Below are 18,579 nucleotides of genomic sequence, written 5' to 3' on the forward strand. Positions count from 1 at the left end.
AAACAGAGTGCTTGATGCTGGAGCAATGATAGCACTATGCATAGCTGTGTTTGTCAACAGCTAATATGCATTGCTTTCAGATTAGTCGCTTTGGACTAAACCTGAGGACACAGCATCGCAGGGAGAGCTGATTTACGGGCTAGGGACAATTATACAGCTAGTATTAGTAAACATGTGGATACCAGTGGCTTTATTGGATCTGTAAAGTGATAAAGACAGCTGTATTGGAGCGGTCATTAAAACACACAGGCCTTTCGTTAATTCATTTCCACTGTCCCCTTGGTGGAAATGTTTGCAGTGCTCTTCTGCACTGCAGAGTCAAGCGGCTCTTCAGTTCAACTCAGATTGCATGTTTGGTATTCTGCTTTTGCAGGAACTAAACTCCAATACCCTGGAGCCAAATTGAGTCGCAATCATGTTGTCATCATTTTAATCATGTGTGATATTGCCATGCCGGGTCAGGGAAGATTGTCAGTGCCTACTAGTTTTTTTTTTTTTTTTTCATACAGTATCTGCAGGCAAGGGAATTACTAATTAAAAACTATCGACTGGTGTAAACCATTAGGAGCCTGCAGTTCTAAGATGACTGGTTGCTGTTCTGGTGAATCAGCTTGCTCATTTTGCAAATAGCGATAAAGACATCAAATAAAAAAACCTCACCGCTTGCTAAGAATTTGATTGCAAGAGCATGATTTCCCAGTCAGGTGGCGTGCAGAGTGCACAACAGTCTATTTCAACCACTCAAAACCATGGCAGGTATATGGATACCACTGTTCTTTAACTCTTGAATCCAGCTGGGGTTTTCCTCCAGGGGTCATTTACAGAGCTGCGTATCACCACTGGTACAGACCAGACCTGGTTTCAAGTGCAATTGGAATTCATTGCAATCACAATACAATAGTAATTGTAATTAGAGCTGAACCATGGGACTCCTGCGGAATTGGAATTGTGATCATACCACATCATTGATCGATTACAGATCAGTTACACATTTATTTGTCATTCGTTCATTATTCTTGCATTTTCAACCACTTTTGGTGACGCCTTTTGCTTGAAAAAATTTAATAAAAGATATTTAGTATGTTTCTGTATTTGTACTTGATTATTTAGAATAAAATGTACTTTGGACCAGCTGACTAGTACTGAGGAAGTGTGGACAACCCACTAAAAAAACATGTGGTACACATTTTCCAAATGGCTAAATAGCAAATTTATGAGGTTATTTCTTAATTACAAACGAGTAATGCTATTCAGATTAAACGTAATCAACAAGAAACATAAATTACAAAAATGTCTCTGTCTGTGATCAAAGTTGAATGTTTTGGCTTTGAAAGCCTTTTATAAAGCACAGGCTGCTTTGTTATTTACGAGGGTCTATTATTTTCAGCGCTGTCACTGACACGCAAGCTGGAAAGACAAAAGACACAAGTTAGCCTGTGGGAGGGAATGGATTTTGCTTTTCTTCCATTTCCCATTTGTGGCGCTAAGATGTCTGAAAGCTCTGTTGTCTTGATGTGTCTCCTCGGTTCAAAATGTCTGAGTAATATGGAAACGCGCTGACAAGTTCTAGGTCTTACCACTATGCATGGGAATGAAAATAACCCCATGCTGTTTCTTGGCTCTTTAGCTCCAAAAGTGTTCAGTTCAAGCAGAAAGAGTTCTAGTCTCTCAGTGCACGTTATAATACATTGACAAGTGAATTAACATTGGATTGTGTAGTGCAAATTAAACAAAGAGATATGTGGACTAAATTACTCTAGAGATATACACAAAGCAATACATATGGCATTATACAGTTTCACATTGATTGAGATCTTCAAAAACCCTCCACCCCTGCATCATACTTCAAAGGACAATGTTTTCTAGCAGTACTAATCCAGATCAAAGTAGCTGTAGCATTTTAAAACAGTACAGGGGTCTCTGACAGGCCAGTGATAGCCTTGTAGTGACTGATGTAGAATATGCACTCTCATTTTTAACTTCAAAAGAGAAACACGTGTTGGAGAGTCTTTATAGTTTACTTGTTCTAGAGTACTGCTCTTATTTGGACTGTGGCTTTCAAAGCTTCAGCGGGGCGTTGGAGGAAGCCAAGATCAATTACAAAGACAATTACAGGGTAGGGTATGTGAAGAGGATCAATAGTGTAGCAGCTGGGGTTTGCAGCACTAGTATTTTCTCCGTGTTAGCGGAGATATAAAGCATTTTAGAGAGATCTTTGCTGTCTTTCTGTAGGAGGAGTGTTTCTTTTTTTCATTGTTATGAAAGTGAAATGTGACGTCAGAACTCCCTTCCAAACGCCTAATGCTGTCACAATGAATAAGACCCTACATTAGCTCTCTGTCTGTTGCGGACCTGCCAGTGACCAAAACCAAACATTTTTGTTTGATACAAGCATATAATTAGAATACATGAAACTGTTTCTGCGCCACTTTGCTAGCTTATCATAATCATTTAATACACACTTTTCTTGGGAATCCCGTGCTTGATTTTGACCTGTTATTATTGACCTGGATTTGAGTGTTTGTCTGAAAAAGCCTGATCTCCAGCTTAAAGGTTTAGCCTTTGTGACCCCCCCCCCCCCCCCTTCTTAATGAGCATTAACCAAGGAGGAACAAGCAGGAGGTCCTGATTTGTGACTATTAGTGCTGTACACACCAGAGGATACTGACTAAACAAAGCATTCTGAGCATGATACTGCAAGCAGCCCCGTAGAACTATTCTAAACAAAGCATTCTGAGCGTGATACTGCAAGGAGCTCCATAGAACTATTCTAAACAAAGCATTCTGAGCATCATACTGTAAGGAGCTCCATAGAACTATTCTAAACAAAGCATTCTGAGCATCATACTGTAAGGAGCTCCATAGAACTATTCTAAACAAAGCATTCTGAGCATCATACTGTAAGGAGCTCCATAGAACTATTCTAAACAAAGCATTCTGAGCATCATACTGCAAGCAGTCCCGTAGAACTATTCTAAACAAAGCATTCTGAGCATCATACTGTAAGGAGCTCCATAGAACTATTCTAAACAAAGCATTCTGAGCATGATACTGCAAGCAGTCCCGTAGAACTATTCTAAACAAAGCATTCTGAGCGTGATACTGCAAGCAGTCCCGTAGAACTATTCTAAACAAAGCATTCTGAGCGTGATACTGCAAGGAGCTCCATAGAACTATTCTGATGCATCATGACTCTCAGCCTCACTTAGGTCCACATCCTTGAATCATTATATATATATATATATATATATATATATATATATATATATATATATATATATATATATATATATATATATATATATATATATATATATATATATGCTGCTTTTTGCAATGAAGGTGGATTTAAAAAGAAAGCGAGGTGGAAAACGAGAGGCAAAACTCTCTGAACTCAGTGTGATTCTAGGTGTTAATGGCATGGGAACAGCATATAACAATAGGTATTTTACAGCATTTAAAGAAATTAAGAATTATCGTTCATTTTTATCTACATGTAGTACTGTACGTTAAATTGAGTTTTACATATTTGGTTCATTTGCTTTTATTCTGTAAACGTTACTACTTTATTATTATAATTATTAGTTGTTCAATTATTTAAAGATGACAGAAATACTAAATAGTTGTACTGATGCTTGGTATTTGTAAGTATATGACCTGAAAACCAGAACCACGTGACGCAGTTCTTAAATATGATTGGATATTGCTTGGATTAAAGGCAATTTGTATCGAATGCGAGTTAACTGTTAGTTGTATCGTGTAACAGGTTAAATCCCCCGCGGTGACGTCACAGGCAACACGTTGCTACAATTTATGTTGCCAGCGCATTGACTCGTGTAACAAGAGCCTTAGGTCCACATCTTTGAATATACTGATTACTCTTACTCTGAAATGAAGTCGTTGTACAGGTTGCAAAACAAATGAAACAGTGTTCCTGGTGTCCTCTTTTAAAATATGCAGCTATTTCATCAGGACACCGTATAAAAATAAGTTCTGCAACCCCAAGTTAAATAAAATTAACTGAACCGAAAATCAAAATGTTTTATTTTTTAATGCAAATAGTGCTATTTTCTGAGGTAGTACCCTTACTAGTGTACTGGTTTTTTGAGGCACACTTGTGGTTAAGTGAATCACACTCGTGGTTTGTAATGGTTGACAGAGGGGTGATAAACATTGTCAGTAGGCTGCTCTGTGGTCTGTCACAGCGCTGTGCAATTAGGAGTGGGTATAGTGTAACAAGACCCTTGGGTCCACATGGTCAAAATAACACACTGATTACAGGAGGCAGCTTCTATTCCAGTTCCTTTAAAACAGGGATCAATTTAAAAGAAGCGACACAGAGATGAAAGTGTCATTTGTCATGAGCACCCAGCAGTGCAAGTGCACATGAAGCTGCTGGGTGTCCTCTCTGATTTATATTAACTAAGCTGCATCTGCATGTTGTCTGGATGAACCCCCGGAGGTACTGTTTGCTGTATGTGGCTTGTTCAATGATTTCCCCCATGCTGACACTTTAACTTAGGGATAGAATGCACTACAGCTGGCTCAATATACCAACGACGGAGTATACTGGGCAGTGATATGGGATGCACTGCTGTTACAGATTCGGACCCCTGCTTGTGAGAAATGAGGTGAAAAGCTCTATAAACTCTTGTGCACCAAGGTTAAAGGGGAAAGAGTGCAGTGGTCAAGACGCTCGGACGAGCTGTTTTACAGGTGCAGCCATTCCAGTGCAGTAAAAGCCATGTTCTTATTTTACTTTACATTGTGTCTCTAATTACTGTGTATTTGCATAGTAACTTAGTAAATATGTGTGTACTTACACATAATTACAATGTTATTATGTATAGTTACAATGTACTTAATGTGTAAATCATTTTGTAAGATAAAACCCTAACCCTAAACCTTTTCTGCTACAGTTGTGATTAAGCGCATTTTAACTATGCACAATAACATTGTAATTGAGCCTTTTTCTTAAGACCAGCAGTGAAAATGTGAAAAATGACTAGCTCGTATCAGTAGTGGAAATCAAGCCATTATTTCTTCTCAGATTGAGTACAAGGCAATCAGGGGGAAAGCCTGTAACGATCACTCTGCACAACTGAGAAGCAGTTGCACTGTCCTCCCTAAGGAGAGACTACTGGCCCTATTCCTATAGCTAAATAAGTCAGCAAGAGTGACAGACAGCAAAAGCAGGGACGTCAGAGGTGTCAATTTCACGAACAATCAGTTTATTATTGTGAACAATAATGTCAACAAATGAAAAAATGAACAAATGAAATGAAATGAATAATGATAAGAAAGGAATTCAAATAATTGCAGGTAACAGGTAAGAAATAAGATGGTACAGATAAGTATGTAGGGACAAACAGAAGGCTAAACAGTATCACCAAACAGAAATTAATGTAGTGTCCGGAGGGTCTCCAATAAACCCACACTCACAAACACAACACACACAGATAGACAAAAGATGGTGGGAGAATGACAGGTAGGCCCAACAAGTCCAGTAATGGCAGGGTAATTGAAATCCATACAAAGTAACAAAATAACAAAAATACAGGAAACAAAGTATCAAATTAAAGTAGAAAAAATCCAAACAAAAAAGAAATGATCTCACCCACAAATAAGGCAGTCCAGCAAAGTGTCCCAAAATGATGGTGATTGTAGAAGGTTGAAAACATTGAGTACGTTGAAATTGTTGAGACTGTCCAGTAGTGTTGAGTTGAATGGTGAACAGTTGTTTGGAAAAAATCAGGAGGATCAGGAAAAAATGGAGGCTGTCACACATAAAACAACAAACACTAAACAGACCTAGAAAAACAGCTAAACTTAAACAAGTAACAGTGAAAACAAAAAGAGCAGTTTAGACAAAGCGCAGTGACAAAAGAAAATAAACGGATGCACTGGAATTATCTAAGGATGGTAATGGATTCACTGAAATTTAAGTAGAGAAAATGCTGTAGTTAAATGGATTCCTCTGAGAAAGGGAGTCTCCCTCAGGCCTGATTAGCCAGCTTTAATACAACTGCTGGCTACTAAGGAGCTCTGAGATTGGAGGGGTGGAAATCTGAATGAGCCAATGGGGAGAGAGGATGAACAGAGGGTGGTTGCAAGGAACTATGGGAAATGAAGTTTTGACCTGGCCAGGCTACTGACCCTAATTAAAGGGACAGGTGGGTGAGACTTACACCCACATTATGTAGCATGGGAATTGCTACAAGCCATCTCTCCTTGAAAGTGCATTCATGATGCTGCCTTAAAACTTACTATCAGTGAATTGAGTTGCACTGGGCAATGAAGCACTACAGCAGATATGATGAATGTAATGATGAAATGATAAGCCTAACTGACACCGTTGCCATGACAGCAGCCATCTGAAGTGATATAGTTGTCATCCTGCTGCATGATTGAAACCGTGCCTAAATATCAAAGATCCTTTTTACAGGGCTGTTTTTCAAAGGCTGTTATTTGTTAAAAAACAGATCCCATACACTTGTGTAGTGTAAACAGTTGCAAATTTTTTTTTCAATTTTTTTTTTTCATGATTACAGTCTGAAAAGTCTGTATGATTCTAGAAATCTATGATAAATGTTTGGATACTTTTCAAGGCAGTTATCGTGTCCATCATGTAATGTGACAGACAGGCAGACAGACGGACAGGACCAGTGCGTAGCGAGGCACATTTTCAATGAGGTCCGTTTTTTGTGTTTAGTGGTGATTATACCCATAAACTGACACACACAAAAACAGTGTAATAATACCATCAGCGTCAGACAGAACCTGCTACTCTAAATTAATGTACAAAGCATTGTGCGCAAACTTTTCAATATGATGCAGTGGTGTTTTAAAATGGACAGAGCTGAGCAATTTGACCTTATTGATCTTCTGAGATCCACAGTACGAGATTAGTTCTCAGAATGAATAAATCAGTGACACAGCTGCAAGTTTTTTTACATGTTAATGAATAAATCAAATGTCAACCTTCATCTTATGGAAACTCTAGTATCCTGCCAGCTTGAGAAAGTATTGTAACACAGAGTAGCCAAGGGGAAATTAGCATGACTTCAAAGGAAACCTCATATCTTAATGAAGTAGAAGAATGTTGGCAGAAATTCTTTGAGAATGTAAGAAGAAAATCCATCATCTACTAATAACTAATACTGCAACAATGTAAGGAGAAGTGCAGTATAGTGGCACAGCCAGTGTCAGATAGTATCAAAAGTCCACTAGCAGAGCTAAACAGACATTCCCTGCCAGCAACCTGACACGGTCACATTCATCAAGGTAATAACCCCTACATCTGAAGCAGCTTTTTAAAACAAGCTTTGTAAAAAATGGTAACATCATCCTGCGACAATAGTCCATTAGGGTCTGGGCAGACTTATTAAGCACAGATCCCCTGAACAGCCAATCAAAATGTTTAAATTTCACATATAATATGCCGTAGGGAGAACAAGAAAACAACATTACACAGTCAAGCAAGCGAGATAGTGTAGATTTCTATTAAGTCTGAATGGACTGACCCAAAGTTCTGCCCTCTCTAGGGGCACGACTAACAAACTGAAGTATATGTGGGTGTGTCGTGTTCAGAACAGCTCATTCCGTTATGATGAAACTCAGTATTGGCAGTACAAGTTCTTCAGGGTATCACAACCTGGCCTCTGATTAATGGGGCCAGTGAAGGTTCGATCATGTTAATTGGCTGCTTCTTTTTTTCCTCCAGGCAGTCTACAAAGCCTGGTTGTGTGCGGAGTATTTCAATGCCACCCAGAGCCAGTGCCAGAACAGAATTCCCTGCAAGCAATACTGTCTGGAAGTCCAGACCAGTTGTCCATTTGTGTTACCAGACAATGATGACCTTATCTATGGTGGATTATCAAGTTTCATCTGTACAGGTGAGTGAAGAGACCACAGTGGTGGTGGGGGGGGGGGGGGGGGGGGGTAACTGGTAGCCAGGGGGCCGATTGAGAAGAAGCCTACTTTTACATCAGAGAAAATTCAACAACTTTCTGTGATACACTTTCAAGGGGATTAGTCCTGCGCCAAGGGATAAGTGGGTCTGGGGGTGGTCTGATTCCTTGTAAAATCACCTCCAGAGTACAAATTAATAACTATTAAATTGTGTGGTAGAGGAGTTCTAAGTGAAGTCAATAAGGAGTGACAGTGCAGACTGATTCATCAGTAAGTATTTCCAGGAGGCTGGGGGCAGGAGACACAATGGAAGAGCAATGAGAAACCCTGTAGTGTGATTGTCCATGCGCCATGAGACCTTGAATAGCTCTCTTTACATGTCTCTCTCAATTCCCCCTGTGCTATCTAGCTTCAAAGGCTGCCGAATGGAGACAAGACCTTAATTCCCAAATGAAAGCACCTATTTCTCAGCAGTAGCTTTTACCATCACTGTTAGTTCAAACAGTGGCAACCTTATTTGACTCTATTAATGCAGAGTGACTCTGTCTTATGTATGTGTAAAATATTTATTATAAAACAGAGCTCCCTCATTTATTTTTTCACTGACTTACACTCCTGTGAATTGGTGAAGGGATTTAAAACAGAACAAAGCAGAATACATCAAATTTGTGAATTATCATTTTAAAAGAATTGCTTTCTTGTCTTCATAACAAGAATGAGCCAGGTCAATACTTGAGATGCAAGGAAAGTCAAGTGCTGCAGGAAATGCCATTAGTGGCTCAAAGCTCATCCGGTTCCAGATAAGTACTGGGAGCCTTCTGCATGACGAGAGCTGTCCTTCAGATCAGGAGCTGAAGCAGCAATCTGTCTGGCAAATCCCAGGATATGAAATGTTACATCTCAGTTTATCTAGCATTCCATCCAGCTTACCTATCTTAAAAAATATGAGGCTACTATAAAAGGAACATCTAAATTCATACAACCGTAAATCAGATTTGTTTGTTTTTTTAGATTATTCTAGCTGAAAAATAATTGAAAATAAATACAAAACTGGAGCAGAAGAGAAGGCTATTATGAAGTGAGCTTTTAAAGTCTTAAAACCGTGACCGATACTTGTTTAAATTTTCAGATAGCCATTAGATTAGTGATCGACACAAACACCAGAGAAATGTGTTGCTTTGTATGTTGTGTTGATTGAAAGAGATTCACCTCCATGGGGCTATGAAGGAGAACAAAGTGAAGTGATTCATTTCAATGCATCCTTCTGGTTGTTTTTGTTGCTGTTAAGAACAATCATTACATTATAGGCCATAAAAAGAGGTCAGTTGTTTATGGGAGATATTAACTGTGAGAAATTAGCAAGACACATGCACGGGACAAAAGATGAATTGAAGTTGCTTTTTTAGACCCTATACAGCGTGTAACAGCAGTGACAAGCCCAATAATGTCATGTTTCACAAACCTGTCTTGTTTAACACCCATTCCTCACTACTGCTGTACATCACAGTAACCATTGGTTTCTCTTATCTGTGCAATAGGGCTACTAGAAGACCATTTAACTAATGAAGAACCAGAATGTTGTGATGTCAGATGGAGCTCCTGTGGTCCACCATTAGACGGTGTCTACAACGCATCTACCAAATTCATGGACTCCAGCATGCATCACCATCGGACTTCTCTACCTGTATCGGCAGCCTCGCGGCTGTGCAACAGCAGACTTAAACTGTGTGTGCTGGTCTTGATCCTCCTGCACACCGTCGTCACTTTTTCTACAATACAGAACAATGGCGGAGTCAGCTTGGAGGCTCTTACCACAATGGAGGACAGCTCGACAAGAGAGGAGTGAAATTCAACACCCTCCCCCCCCACCCCAGACAAAAACAAAATTCAAACGAAATGGAAAACAGGAAGTGTTTATTTTCAAAAGGAGGCACGCGGTGTTCCTTAATTTAAACAAAGGCATGACAAAAAAAGAGAGAACACGGTCACATGGAAACAAGAAGAACAGAAATAGGTAAATGCCTGTTTCTTCTCTGCACCTTGATGACTATTCTTTTCCAACAAGGTAATAAGCAATGTCAGGAGAAGGGTTTGATGCACGTGGCCTTTTATCAACTTCATCATGCTGTGTGGAGATAACAGGTTGGAGCAGAGATAGGGGGATCATTTTTATGTATCATTTTATATATATGATATCATTTTATGATAATAATTACACCTAGATATTCTGGCAATGAAACTGAACCCCTAAGTGGATATAAAGTGTAATGACCGGTCATAAGAAATCAGTAAGAGTAGCAATCCAATATAGAAAATGTTAGCAACACAATGAAATATGGGCTTTTGTACACTCAAGAATCACATCCCTTTCCCTTCCAAATGAAAAATGTGAGACAGTGAATGATAAAACAGCTGCAATCATCCCTGGTGAGCAAAAACCACTTTGACAGGCCACCTACAAACCGGTCATAAATGGTGGTCTCGTTTTCAAGTACTTGGGTGACAACTACGTTGTGGAAGTGATTACACTTTCTTTGTTGAAGCGGTGCTCTGCACAGCTATACTGTGATTACGACTACAGCGGAAGGGCATTTTGTGGATTTAATCACTTCCATAATGTGGGGACTAACTGGGGTGTTTGATCAGCATGCAAAAAGCAACCGGCTGTAGGTTTATTCCTTACGAAACTGTGGAGAGAGATAAGGTTAGCAAAGCAGCTTCCAGGCCCTTGCTAACAATACAATGCTGTGTGGCAGTTACAGTTAAAACAACATTAGAAATCCCGTGTAGTATATGTAACTGTATTTTCAAAGATTGTCAATGTAATAATTGTCACCGTCCAGTATCAGCTAAGCATCTACCTAATAGTGAGAGACCAGGCAGACCAAGGTAGTTGCATAGTAAATACATGTGTACTTACACAGAATTCCAATGTACTTAACATGCAATTGATATTTACCCCATTTTTCTCCCAACTTGAAATAGAAAATGATTATTATTTTGGCTCAGCTCACCGCTACCACCCCCGTGCTGATTCGGGAGCGGTGAAGACGAACACACGCTGTCCTCCGAAACGTGTGCCGTCAGCCGACTGCTTCTTTTCACACTGCAGACCCACCATGCAGCCACCTCAGAGCTACAGCGTCGGAGGACAACGCAGCTCTGGGCAGCTTACAGGCAAGCCCGCAGGCGCCCGGCCAGCCTACAGGGGTCGCTGATACGTGGTGAGCCCTCCCCACCCGGGCGACGCTCTGCCAATTGTGCACTGCCCCTTGGGAACTCTCGTCCACTGTCGGCAGTGGAATAGCCTGGACTCGAACCGGCGACCTCCAGGCTATAGGGTGCGTCCTGCACTCCACGTGGAACGATTTTACCAGATGCGCCACTCGGGAGCCCAACATGTAAATCTTTTTACACGGTATATGCAAGTACACAATTGTATCAGAAAATGGTTAGGATTAGGGTTATATTGTGCAAAAAGATGTACACATTAAGTGCATTGTAACTATGCATAATAACACTGTAATTATGTGTAAGTACACAGGTATATACGAAGTAACTGCTATGTAAATACACAGTAATTAGAGACACTTAATTTACAGTGTGACCAAAAAAAATAATAACAAGCTTCAAGCTTCAGGCAATAACAGAAGGAAACCAGTTAACACATTGATAAAGCTGTCCTGTGCTCTGGCAAATATTCCGTGATTCGAGTCTTTATCTAGGTCATTCTTGTAGAATTATCCATGCAGCCGTGATGAAGCGGGGTTGGAAGTGACCTGCTATATACAGGTTCCAAGTTTTTTTCTTCCATCACAGGAAGCAAAGCTTTTTTGTTGTATACTAAATTAGCCCCCAGGGCCCTGATGTAAGTCTATATGCTACATTCACTGTGAGGAACTAAGCTGGATTGGTGCCTTGGCAAAGATTGTTGTACAGCTTGCATAGCACAAAAGCATATTGCAAAACAAAATCCTAGATTTCTTCTTCTTCGTTTTTTTTTTGTTTTGTTTTCTTTGGCCATGTGTTATTAAGGCATGGTGCCACTATTGTTAAAGGTACTGCAAGCTAAAATATTTTAAGATAAACCTCTCCCACATGGCTCGACTTTTTACTTAAATTACTGTTTTATTTGTCTTTAACCGAAATTTGTGTTTTGATTTGGAGGGTTTAAATTAAAACAAAAACAAACAAACAAACAAAAAAGTATAATTGTATTTTTGTTCTATTTAGAGTTTTGTTGATTTATTTGTGTATTTTTTTAATTGAAAATATTGCTTGCTTATCAATCAAAAAGAGAAATTCAAGCTAATTTCACTAAAAAGAACCCCCCTGGGACCTGGAGAAATGTTCGTTATATCAGGGTGTTCACTATAATAGGGTTTGGCATTTTTTTTGTATCAGAATAATGACAAAAACGGCAACTTTGAATTGAACATCAATATATAGTACTTTTATTAAGATTCTTTTACATTGACCAAAATGTAAACGGTATTGTGACAAGGTACTCATGTCACATGTGCGCGCAGGATTTATTAAAACAGAAAATAAACAAACGGGTCATGTGACGCTACCAACGATGGTAACGCACAGAGGACATAAAAAAGACAGGCAGGCAGCAAGTCTCAATCGAGCGCCCGTCTGTAAACAATCATTTTGATCAAACAGAACAACTCCAAAAAGCACACAAAACAAACCCGTTTCCACTTATAAATTACACCAACACTAATTCCCCCTGTGGTATGTTGAAGAGAAAACAGTAAAGGAATGAAAAAGTTAAGAATGTACACTTACATGATGCAGTAATCACATGTCCTTTCTCTTGAAAAACCTGTCCAGCGTATATTGCTCCTCACGCCCGTTGCTTGGTTGCAGTTTGTGTGAAGATGACGGCCAGGCAACGATTGCATTCGTCATGCATGATTCATACTACAATAGATCACCTCTGAATTAGCGTTATCTTTGAATTAGTCAACCATGGTCTTTGTTTTCACTGAGACAATAACACACTTGACACGAGAAAGTTCAGTGTTAGTCAGTACTGAGATCGTTGTATCCGGGTCGATCCTGTACGTGATCGTTCTAAATAGGGCTAATTTGCATTGAAAAAATCGGTTCTTGCTGTTGGGATCGTTAAAAACGGGTGTTCGTTATAAGAAGGGTTCGTTATAGTGAAGTTAGCCTGTATATATTTTATTTTATAAATAAAAAAGTATATGATTGCTTAAAACTTTGAGCAAATTATTAAATGCAAGGTTAATTTTAAGTTTAAGAAATATATATTAAAACCACATAATTTATATAAAAAATACTGTTCTGTTACATAGCTGTATATAACATCTATAGAATTATATATGAAAAGTGAGATATGAAGAGAGATGGTTGAGCAAGCCGCTGCCTTTATAATGATACATTATAAATATTATGTTTGTATTTTATTTAATGAAAAGGCTGTTAAATATAGTTTTGTTGTCAGCAGATTTAAAAATGAATATTATAAGTATTCCATATTTATATTTAGTATGCATACATGAATGTACATAGTTATGTGCACGCTATGGCTTGAGAAAGATTTCTCTAACTCACTAACGAAATGAAATCCACAGATATAACTAATACTTAAACTAATTCCTAGTGCAGGAAAAGAGAAACACTTCTCAAGATATCTCCGTTTTAAGGGAACAAAACTTGTTTGAATCAGAGCTACTGAGTTGTTTCAGTACAGCAACAATCACACATTTCTCTTGTACTAAAACTGTTCAGTTTCATATAAGAAAATAAACAAACATCAAAAAAGAGGGCAACGTTTGCTTCCAGTTTACATTGCGGTACAATACAGTACTATTGCAGAAACTGTGTGATTGTCATCTGTCTGCTATCATAATCTTTGGAGTGATTTGTTTCAAAAAGACTAAAGAAAAATCCCTCTGTCTAGTTTCCCCCCTTGTCAGTTGCTCCATGTGTTCAGGATTCTTGTACCTGCCAGTCTATAGACCCTGAAGTCTGGTTACTTACTGTTTTTGCATTTTTAATATGTAGGTAAACCCCACTTGAAATCTACTGCTTGGAACCCATTTACATTGTGGATAGGGTTAGGGTTAGGGTTCGGGATAGAGTAAGGGTTAGGGCTAGGATTAATGACACATTTACATTGTGGATAGGGTTAGGGTTGGGGATAGAGTAAGGGTTAGGGCTAGGATTAATGACACATTTACATTGTGGATAGGGTTAGGGTTAGGGTTGGTTATAGAGTAAGGGTTAGGGCTAGGATTAATGGCACATTTACATTGTGGATAGGGTTACAGTTAGGGTTGGGGTTAGAGTAAGGGTTAGGGCTAGGATTAATGGCACATTTACATTGTGGATAGGGTTAGGGTTATGGTTGGGGATAGAGTAAGGGTTAGGGCTAGGATTAATGACACATTTACATTGTGGATAGGGTTAGAGAGACCCCATCTCTCTCTCTCTGTCATCCTCATCTCCCACAAAAGATTACACAGATGAAAAATACAGACCTAGCTAACTCAGATAGCAATCCTCTTTGCAGTATGGTATTATTGTGACTCCCCCACTCACTGAGTGGCTGTTCACAGTCCAAGGTTATTTCATCTTTGGGTTCAGGACGCTGTGACAGACCTTGTCTTTTATATGACAGTAATGTGATATGTCTTTGATTACCTATAAGGTCAGGCACCGGATCTCAGCCACAAACAATAAAAAGGTGCATTAAAGGTACTTGGAACAAGCATGATCTGTGGGGCTGTGAAGGTTATTAGCATGAAGAGTCAATCTGACTTTGTGATAACACCGATACAGCCAATGCCAGCTTGAACGCTTTGGCGTTAGTTTGCCAGGGTAAACCGGGTACACAGCACAGCAAAGGTTGATTTCTGTTATTACGTTATTGGCTTAATACACACAGCTTGTAATAGCAATACACACTGTAAACAATGAAGTTTCCACTTAGAAATATCTTGGGATCTGTTAAGCACATGTGATGTCAGTTCAAAATGCTTAAATACCACAGTCGCTGTGTGTGAAGTCACTTGCTGCTTCTCTGTGTGTGGAATGCTGTTGAGTCCTGGCACTGCACAGTGTCTTGTGTGCTGGACAAGGACTCCTCGGATCACATGGCGCGTTCCTCAAACTAACAGCAAGGAGCCAGGCGATTGTAACCCGTGCCTGGGCCAAGCTGCTCAGCCAGCTTTCAAGTACAAAGGGTTTTGCTCTTAGTTCTCAATCTTTCTTAACTCATTTCATAATCAGGAAAATTAGAGAAAAGCCTGGTTGTGAGTTTAGTTCAAGGGCTCATTAAAACAACATCTGCCATTTATACAGTAGAAGGTACTTTGGTATTGGGAGAGACAATTAACATGTGGGTGCCACATTATTATTATTATTATTATTATTATTATTATTATTATTATTATTATTATTATTATTTTAGCAGAACTCGTGTGCAAAACAGAACCTACTGGTCAGCCAATGTAGTCCTCTTTTTTGGCTCAACAATAGTCATATAATAATAATAATAATAATAATAATAATAATAATAATAATGTAACCACATGAGAAGGTACTTAAAGTAAAGTGTTACCATCATAATAACAGTAATGTATTAACAAAAAGCCAGAGTCTCCGTCTATATTCTTTCACCACATGGATGATTTTACAGGTTTGAAAAGTTTTTAAAAGAATTTTTCAAACACACGAGTACACAAGCACCTTGCTGAGGCCACGTGTGCTCAAACCCTTCTCACACGTGTGATACGGGCGCCACTCCCGACCACAGGCATGATGGGACCATCTTAATAAGAGGCAAACCAAGCTTAAGGGGAAACCGTTGTGGATACCCCCGCTGAGAAAAAGACTGTTTTCTTTAAGGGGGTTACTTCTTATGTCATTTTATACACTGTGCTTTAATGTTTAGAACTTTTTTGCACTAGTTCTAAAAACTTTTTTTTTTTTTTTTGGAGATGGTTTAAAAAACTGTGCTATATAATTCAGTTGTATAACAAATATTATATCATATCTGTGTTTCTAGTCTTTACCTGTATCTGTAATGTTTTCTGTTTCTCTTGTATTTTGGGCAGACAGCCGCTGCTCAATGTTTAACCCTAATAAAGAAACACAAGCATTCATTATACATCGACAGCCTCCTGTTTTCTGATGGACTAAACAAAATGTAATTAAATGATGTTTTCATGTTGTTACTTTAAAGCACCTGAAGTTTAATGTCTAAATAATGATCGAATACATGTGTTCATTTTTAGAACGAGGATAAACTGATGTCTGGCCTGTGTTCTCTCTCAAAAGTCACCTGTCATTAAAACACTCCAGAAAAGCAGGGCATTCTGGGTACTCTCTCTCTCTCTCTCTCTCTCTCTCTCTCTCTCTCTCTCTCTCTCTCTCTCTCTCTCTCTCTCTCTCTCTCTCTCTCACCCTGAGATGTAGCTCAAGCTTTGTTCATTTACATAGTGCTAAGCTAGCTGTGGGATTTCATTTCATGATTTCGTTTCTGGTCGCCCCCTCCCACCTGTAGTCTTAAAGATGAGAGTCACTTGTAATAAAAATGTAGATTTCTTAAACTCAGAGATGGTTCTGGCTCCATTCACAAATGCTTGTGTTGTACAGTAAGTGTGCCAGTATATCCAGGTGGACCCAGTGGAAGACCACAACCTATGTCTCTGAGGCCAAGTCGTAGAGGACTGTTAATTAGCTTTTGTGAGTGGTGCAGGGTTTTCCAGCTCTCCAGCTGTCCCCAGTCCCAGTGTTTGTGGACATTGTCCTCACCAGGGACAGCTGCAAGGACCAGCAGGGCAGCAGCTGCCTGTGGGTATCCTCACTCATGATTTACTATGTGGTTTCTAGCCTTTACAATGGCAGACATTGTCTTTCAACTGAAACAGCTGAACAATGTACAAACCTTTTTTATTTTTTATCTTTAGGCTTGTCTAGGTTAGTTCAATGCAGTTTGATCCTCAGGAAACTTCCTTTTGCTGCTTTTTAAAGAGGGTTTGAAGTTTTACTACATTGTGCTCCAAACGTCTGTGCAATCTTGGAGAAAGGCCATTTGTATTGTAAAGATGAACTGCTTGTTTGCACACTCCTCTGAAGTGAGGCTTTCCCTCACAGCTCAGCAAGCACACCTTAATCCTGACCTAAATACTGTCGTTCAATCCTTGGCTGTAAGCAGAGTCTGCCAGCGGCTGTGCATTGTGACAAAGTAGTGTTGCAGCTTGTGATGTGTACTGGTATATCCACTAAGCAGAGACTGATTGCAAACCCAGGCCTCCGGAGGTGAAGGGCATGAGTAGCTAGTGAATTACCATGTTGCACCACCTAGGCCTCAACATACTTGAAAAAAGCACATTGACTTTACAGTACTTGTCAGCCCCTTCTAGGATAGCAGGTTTCTGCAGCTGACAGCACAGGGTTTAACAAGTACCTGCAGGGAGTGATGGGTAAGTGGAAACTTCTCTGCCACCTGAATAGGTTTTCCAATGCGGACGTGATAAATCTGTTCTCCAAGTAGGGCAAAACTATCGTTACAAAGACATGGACACCTCATGGAAGCCGCTTCACAAATACCCATGAGAGGAATCTGAAAATGAAATGTGAAAGATCTGACATAAAGTGGACTGTGCGGTGCAAACAAGCCGTCGTACTGGGCTGAGAAATAGACAGCCTGCAGGTATCAGATGGCACTGCTCTTATTATTTATAGGGAAACAAAAAATATGTGCTATTTTACAAGCTATTCACAAGTGCATTCCTGCACTGTAACTGTTTCTGCATGCTTCCATTCCATTACAAGTTGGTTTATTTCAAAAGTGTACTTTCAATAGTAAGTCGTGCTAGAGTGATTACACAAGCACAATGCAATACTTGCTAAGGGTTATTAAGCTGTATTCTAAGGTTTTCCATTATTCTAATGGTTGATCACAAGAAACTAGATTGATAATGGAATGAATTAAATTAATGAAAAAAAGTCTTTAGATACTCACACTCGCAACAACCATGACTTCAAGCTGGCTGGTTTATTTTTGGTCTGCGCTATGCATTCATTACTGTGTGTGACTCACGACAGACAGACTTTACACAGTCTTTCTACACACATTAATGTGAAGCAGGGCTGTGCTGAAGTGTGGGGAGAAAGGAAGAAAAACACTTTTAAGCTTCCAGCAGAGGGGGCCATAGAGAGATCAAGTCCAGGAAAGAAATACATAACAGCAGTACTGTCATAGCTGCGGTGTACTGTATGACTCAGTGATGCCCTGTGTTTCTGCATGATTCGTATTCCCTTGGAGAGCCACTCTAACAATGTATTTAACTTAACACTAATCCTGGTACTGTGCTGCCAGATGAGTGAAACATCTCAGAGGACACAAGAGGAGAATTTAAAATACCAGAGGGGGGAAAGATAAGACCCTCCTTAGCATACCGATCCCAAGTGGAATGAGAGTACAGAATAAGAAAGACCTTCATGTTGAAACTATCCCGTTCTCAGCATGTGAAAGAAACTGCATCAAAGGTCTGTCAGAAACACCACAACAAGTCTGTTGACAGATCTTTGTGAATTACTGGAAATTGCTGTGTGTATATTTATAACTGGTGTTTGACGATGACACTGTTCTAATCTAAGAAGGTTTAAGTTGGGATTGGGTGA

The 18,579-nt window shown here is 39.4% G+C and overlaps 1 protein-coding gene across 1 annotated transcript in view; it reads left to right on the forward strand.

Moving 5' to 3' along the window:
• Positions 1–16,057, forward strand: part of LOC131701724 (NALCN channel auxiliary factor 2-like) — a 64,799-nt gene extending 48,742 nt beyond the window's left edge. The window contains exons 2-3 of the mRNA XM_059001403.1: positions 7,724–7,895; positions 9,450–16,057. Of these exons, the coding sequence (XP_058857386.1) occupies positions 7,724–7,895; positions 9,450–9,757 (480 nt within the window). The 3' untranslated portion in view covers positions 9,758–16,057. The remainder of the gene's footprint in view (positions 1–7,723; positions 7,896–9,449) is intronic.
• The last annotated feature ends 2,522 nt before the right edge of the window (positions 16,058–18,579 follow it).

Source organism: Acipenser ruthenus, chromosome 26 (genome assembly GCF_902713425.1).
Source record: "Acipenser ruthenus chromosome 26, fAciRut3.2 maternal haplotype, whole genome shotgun sequence".
Taxonomy (NCBI): domain Eukaryota; kingdom Metazoa; phylum Chordata; class Actinopteri; order Acipenseriformes; family Acipenseridae; genus Acipenser; species Acipenser ruthenus.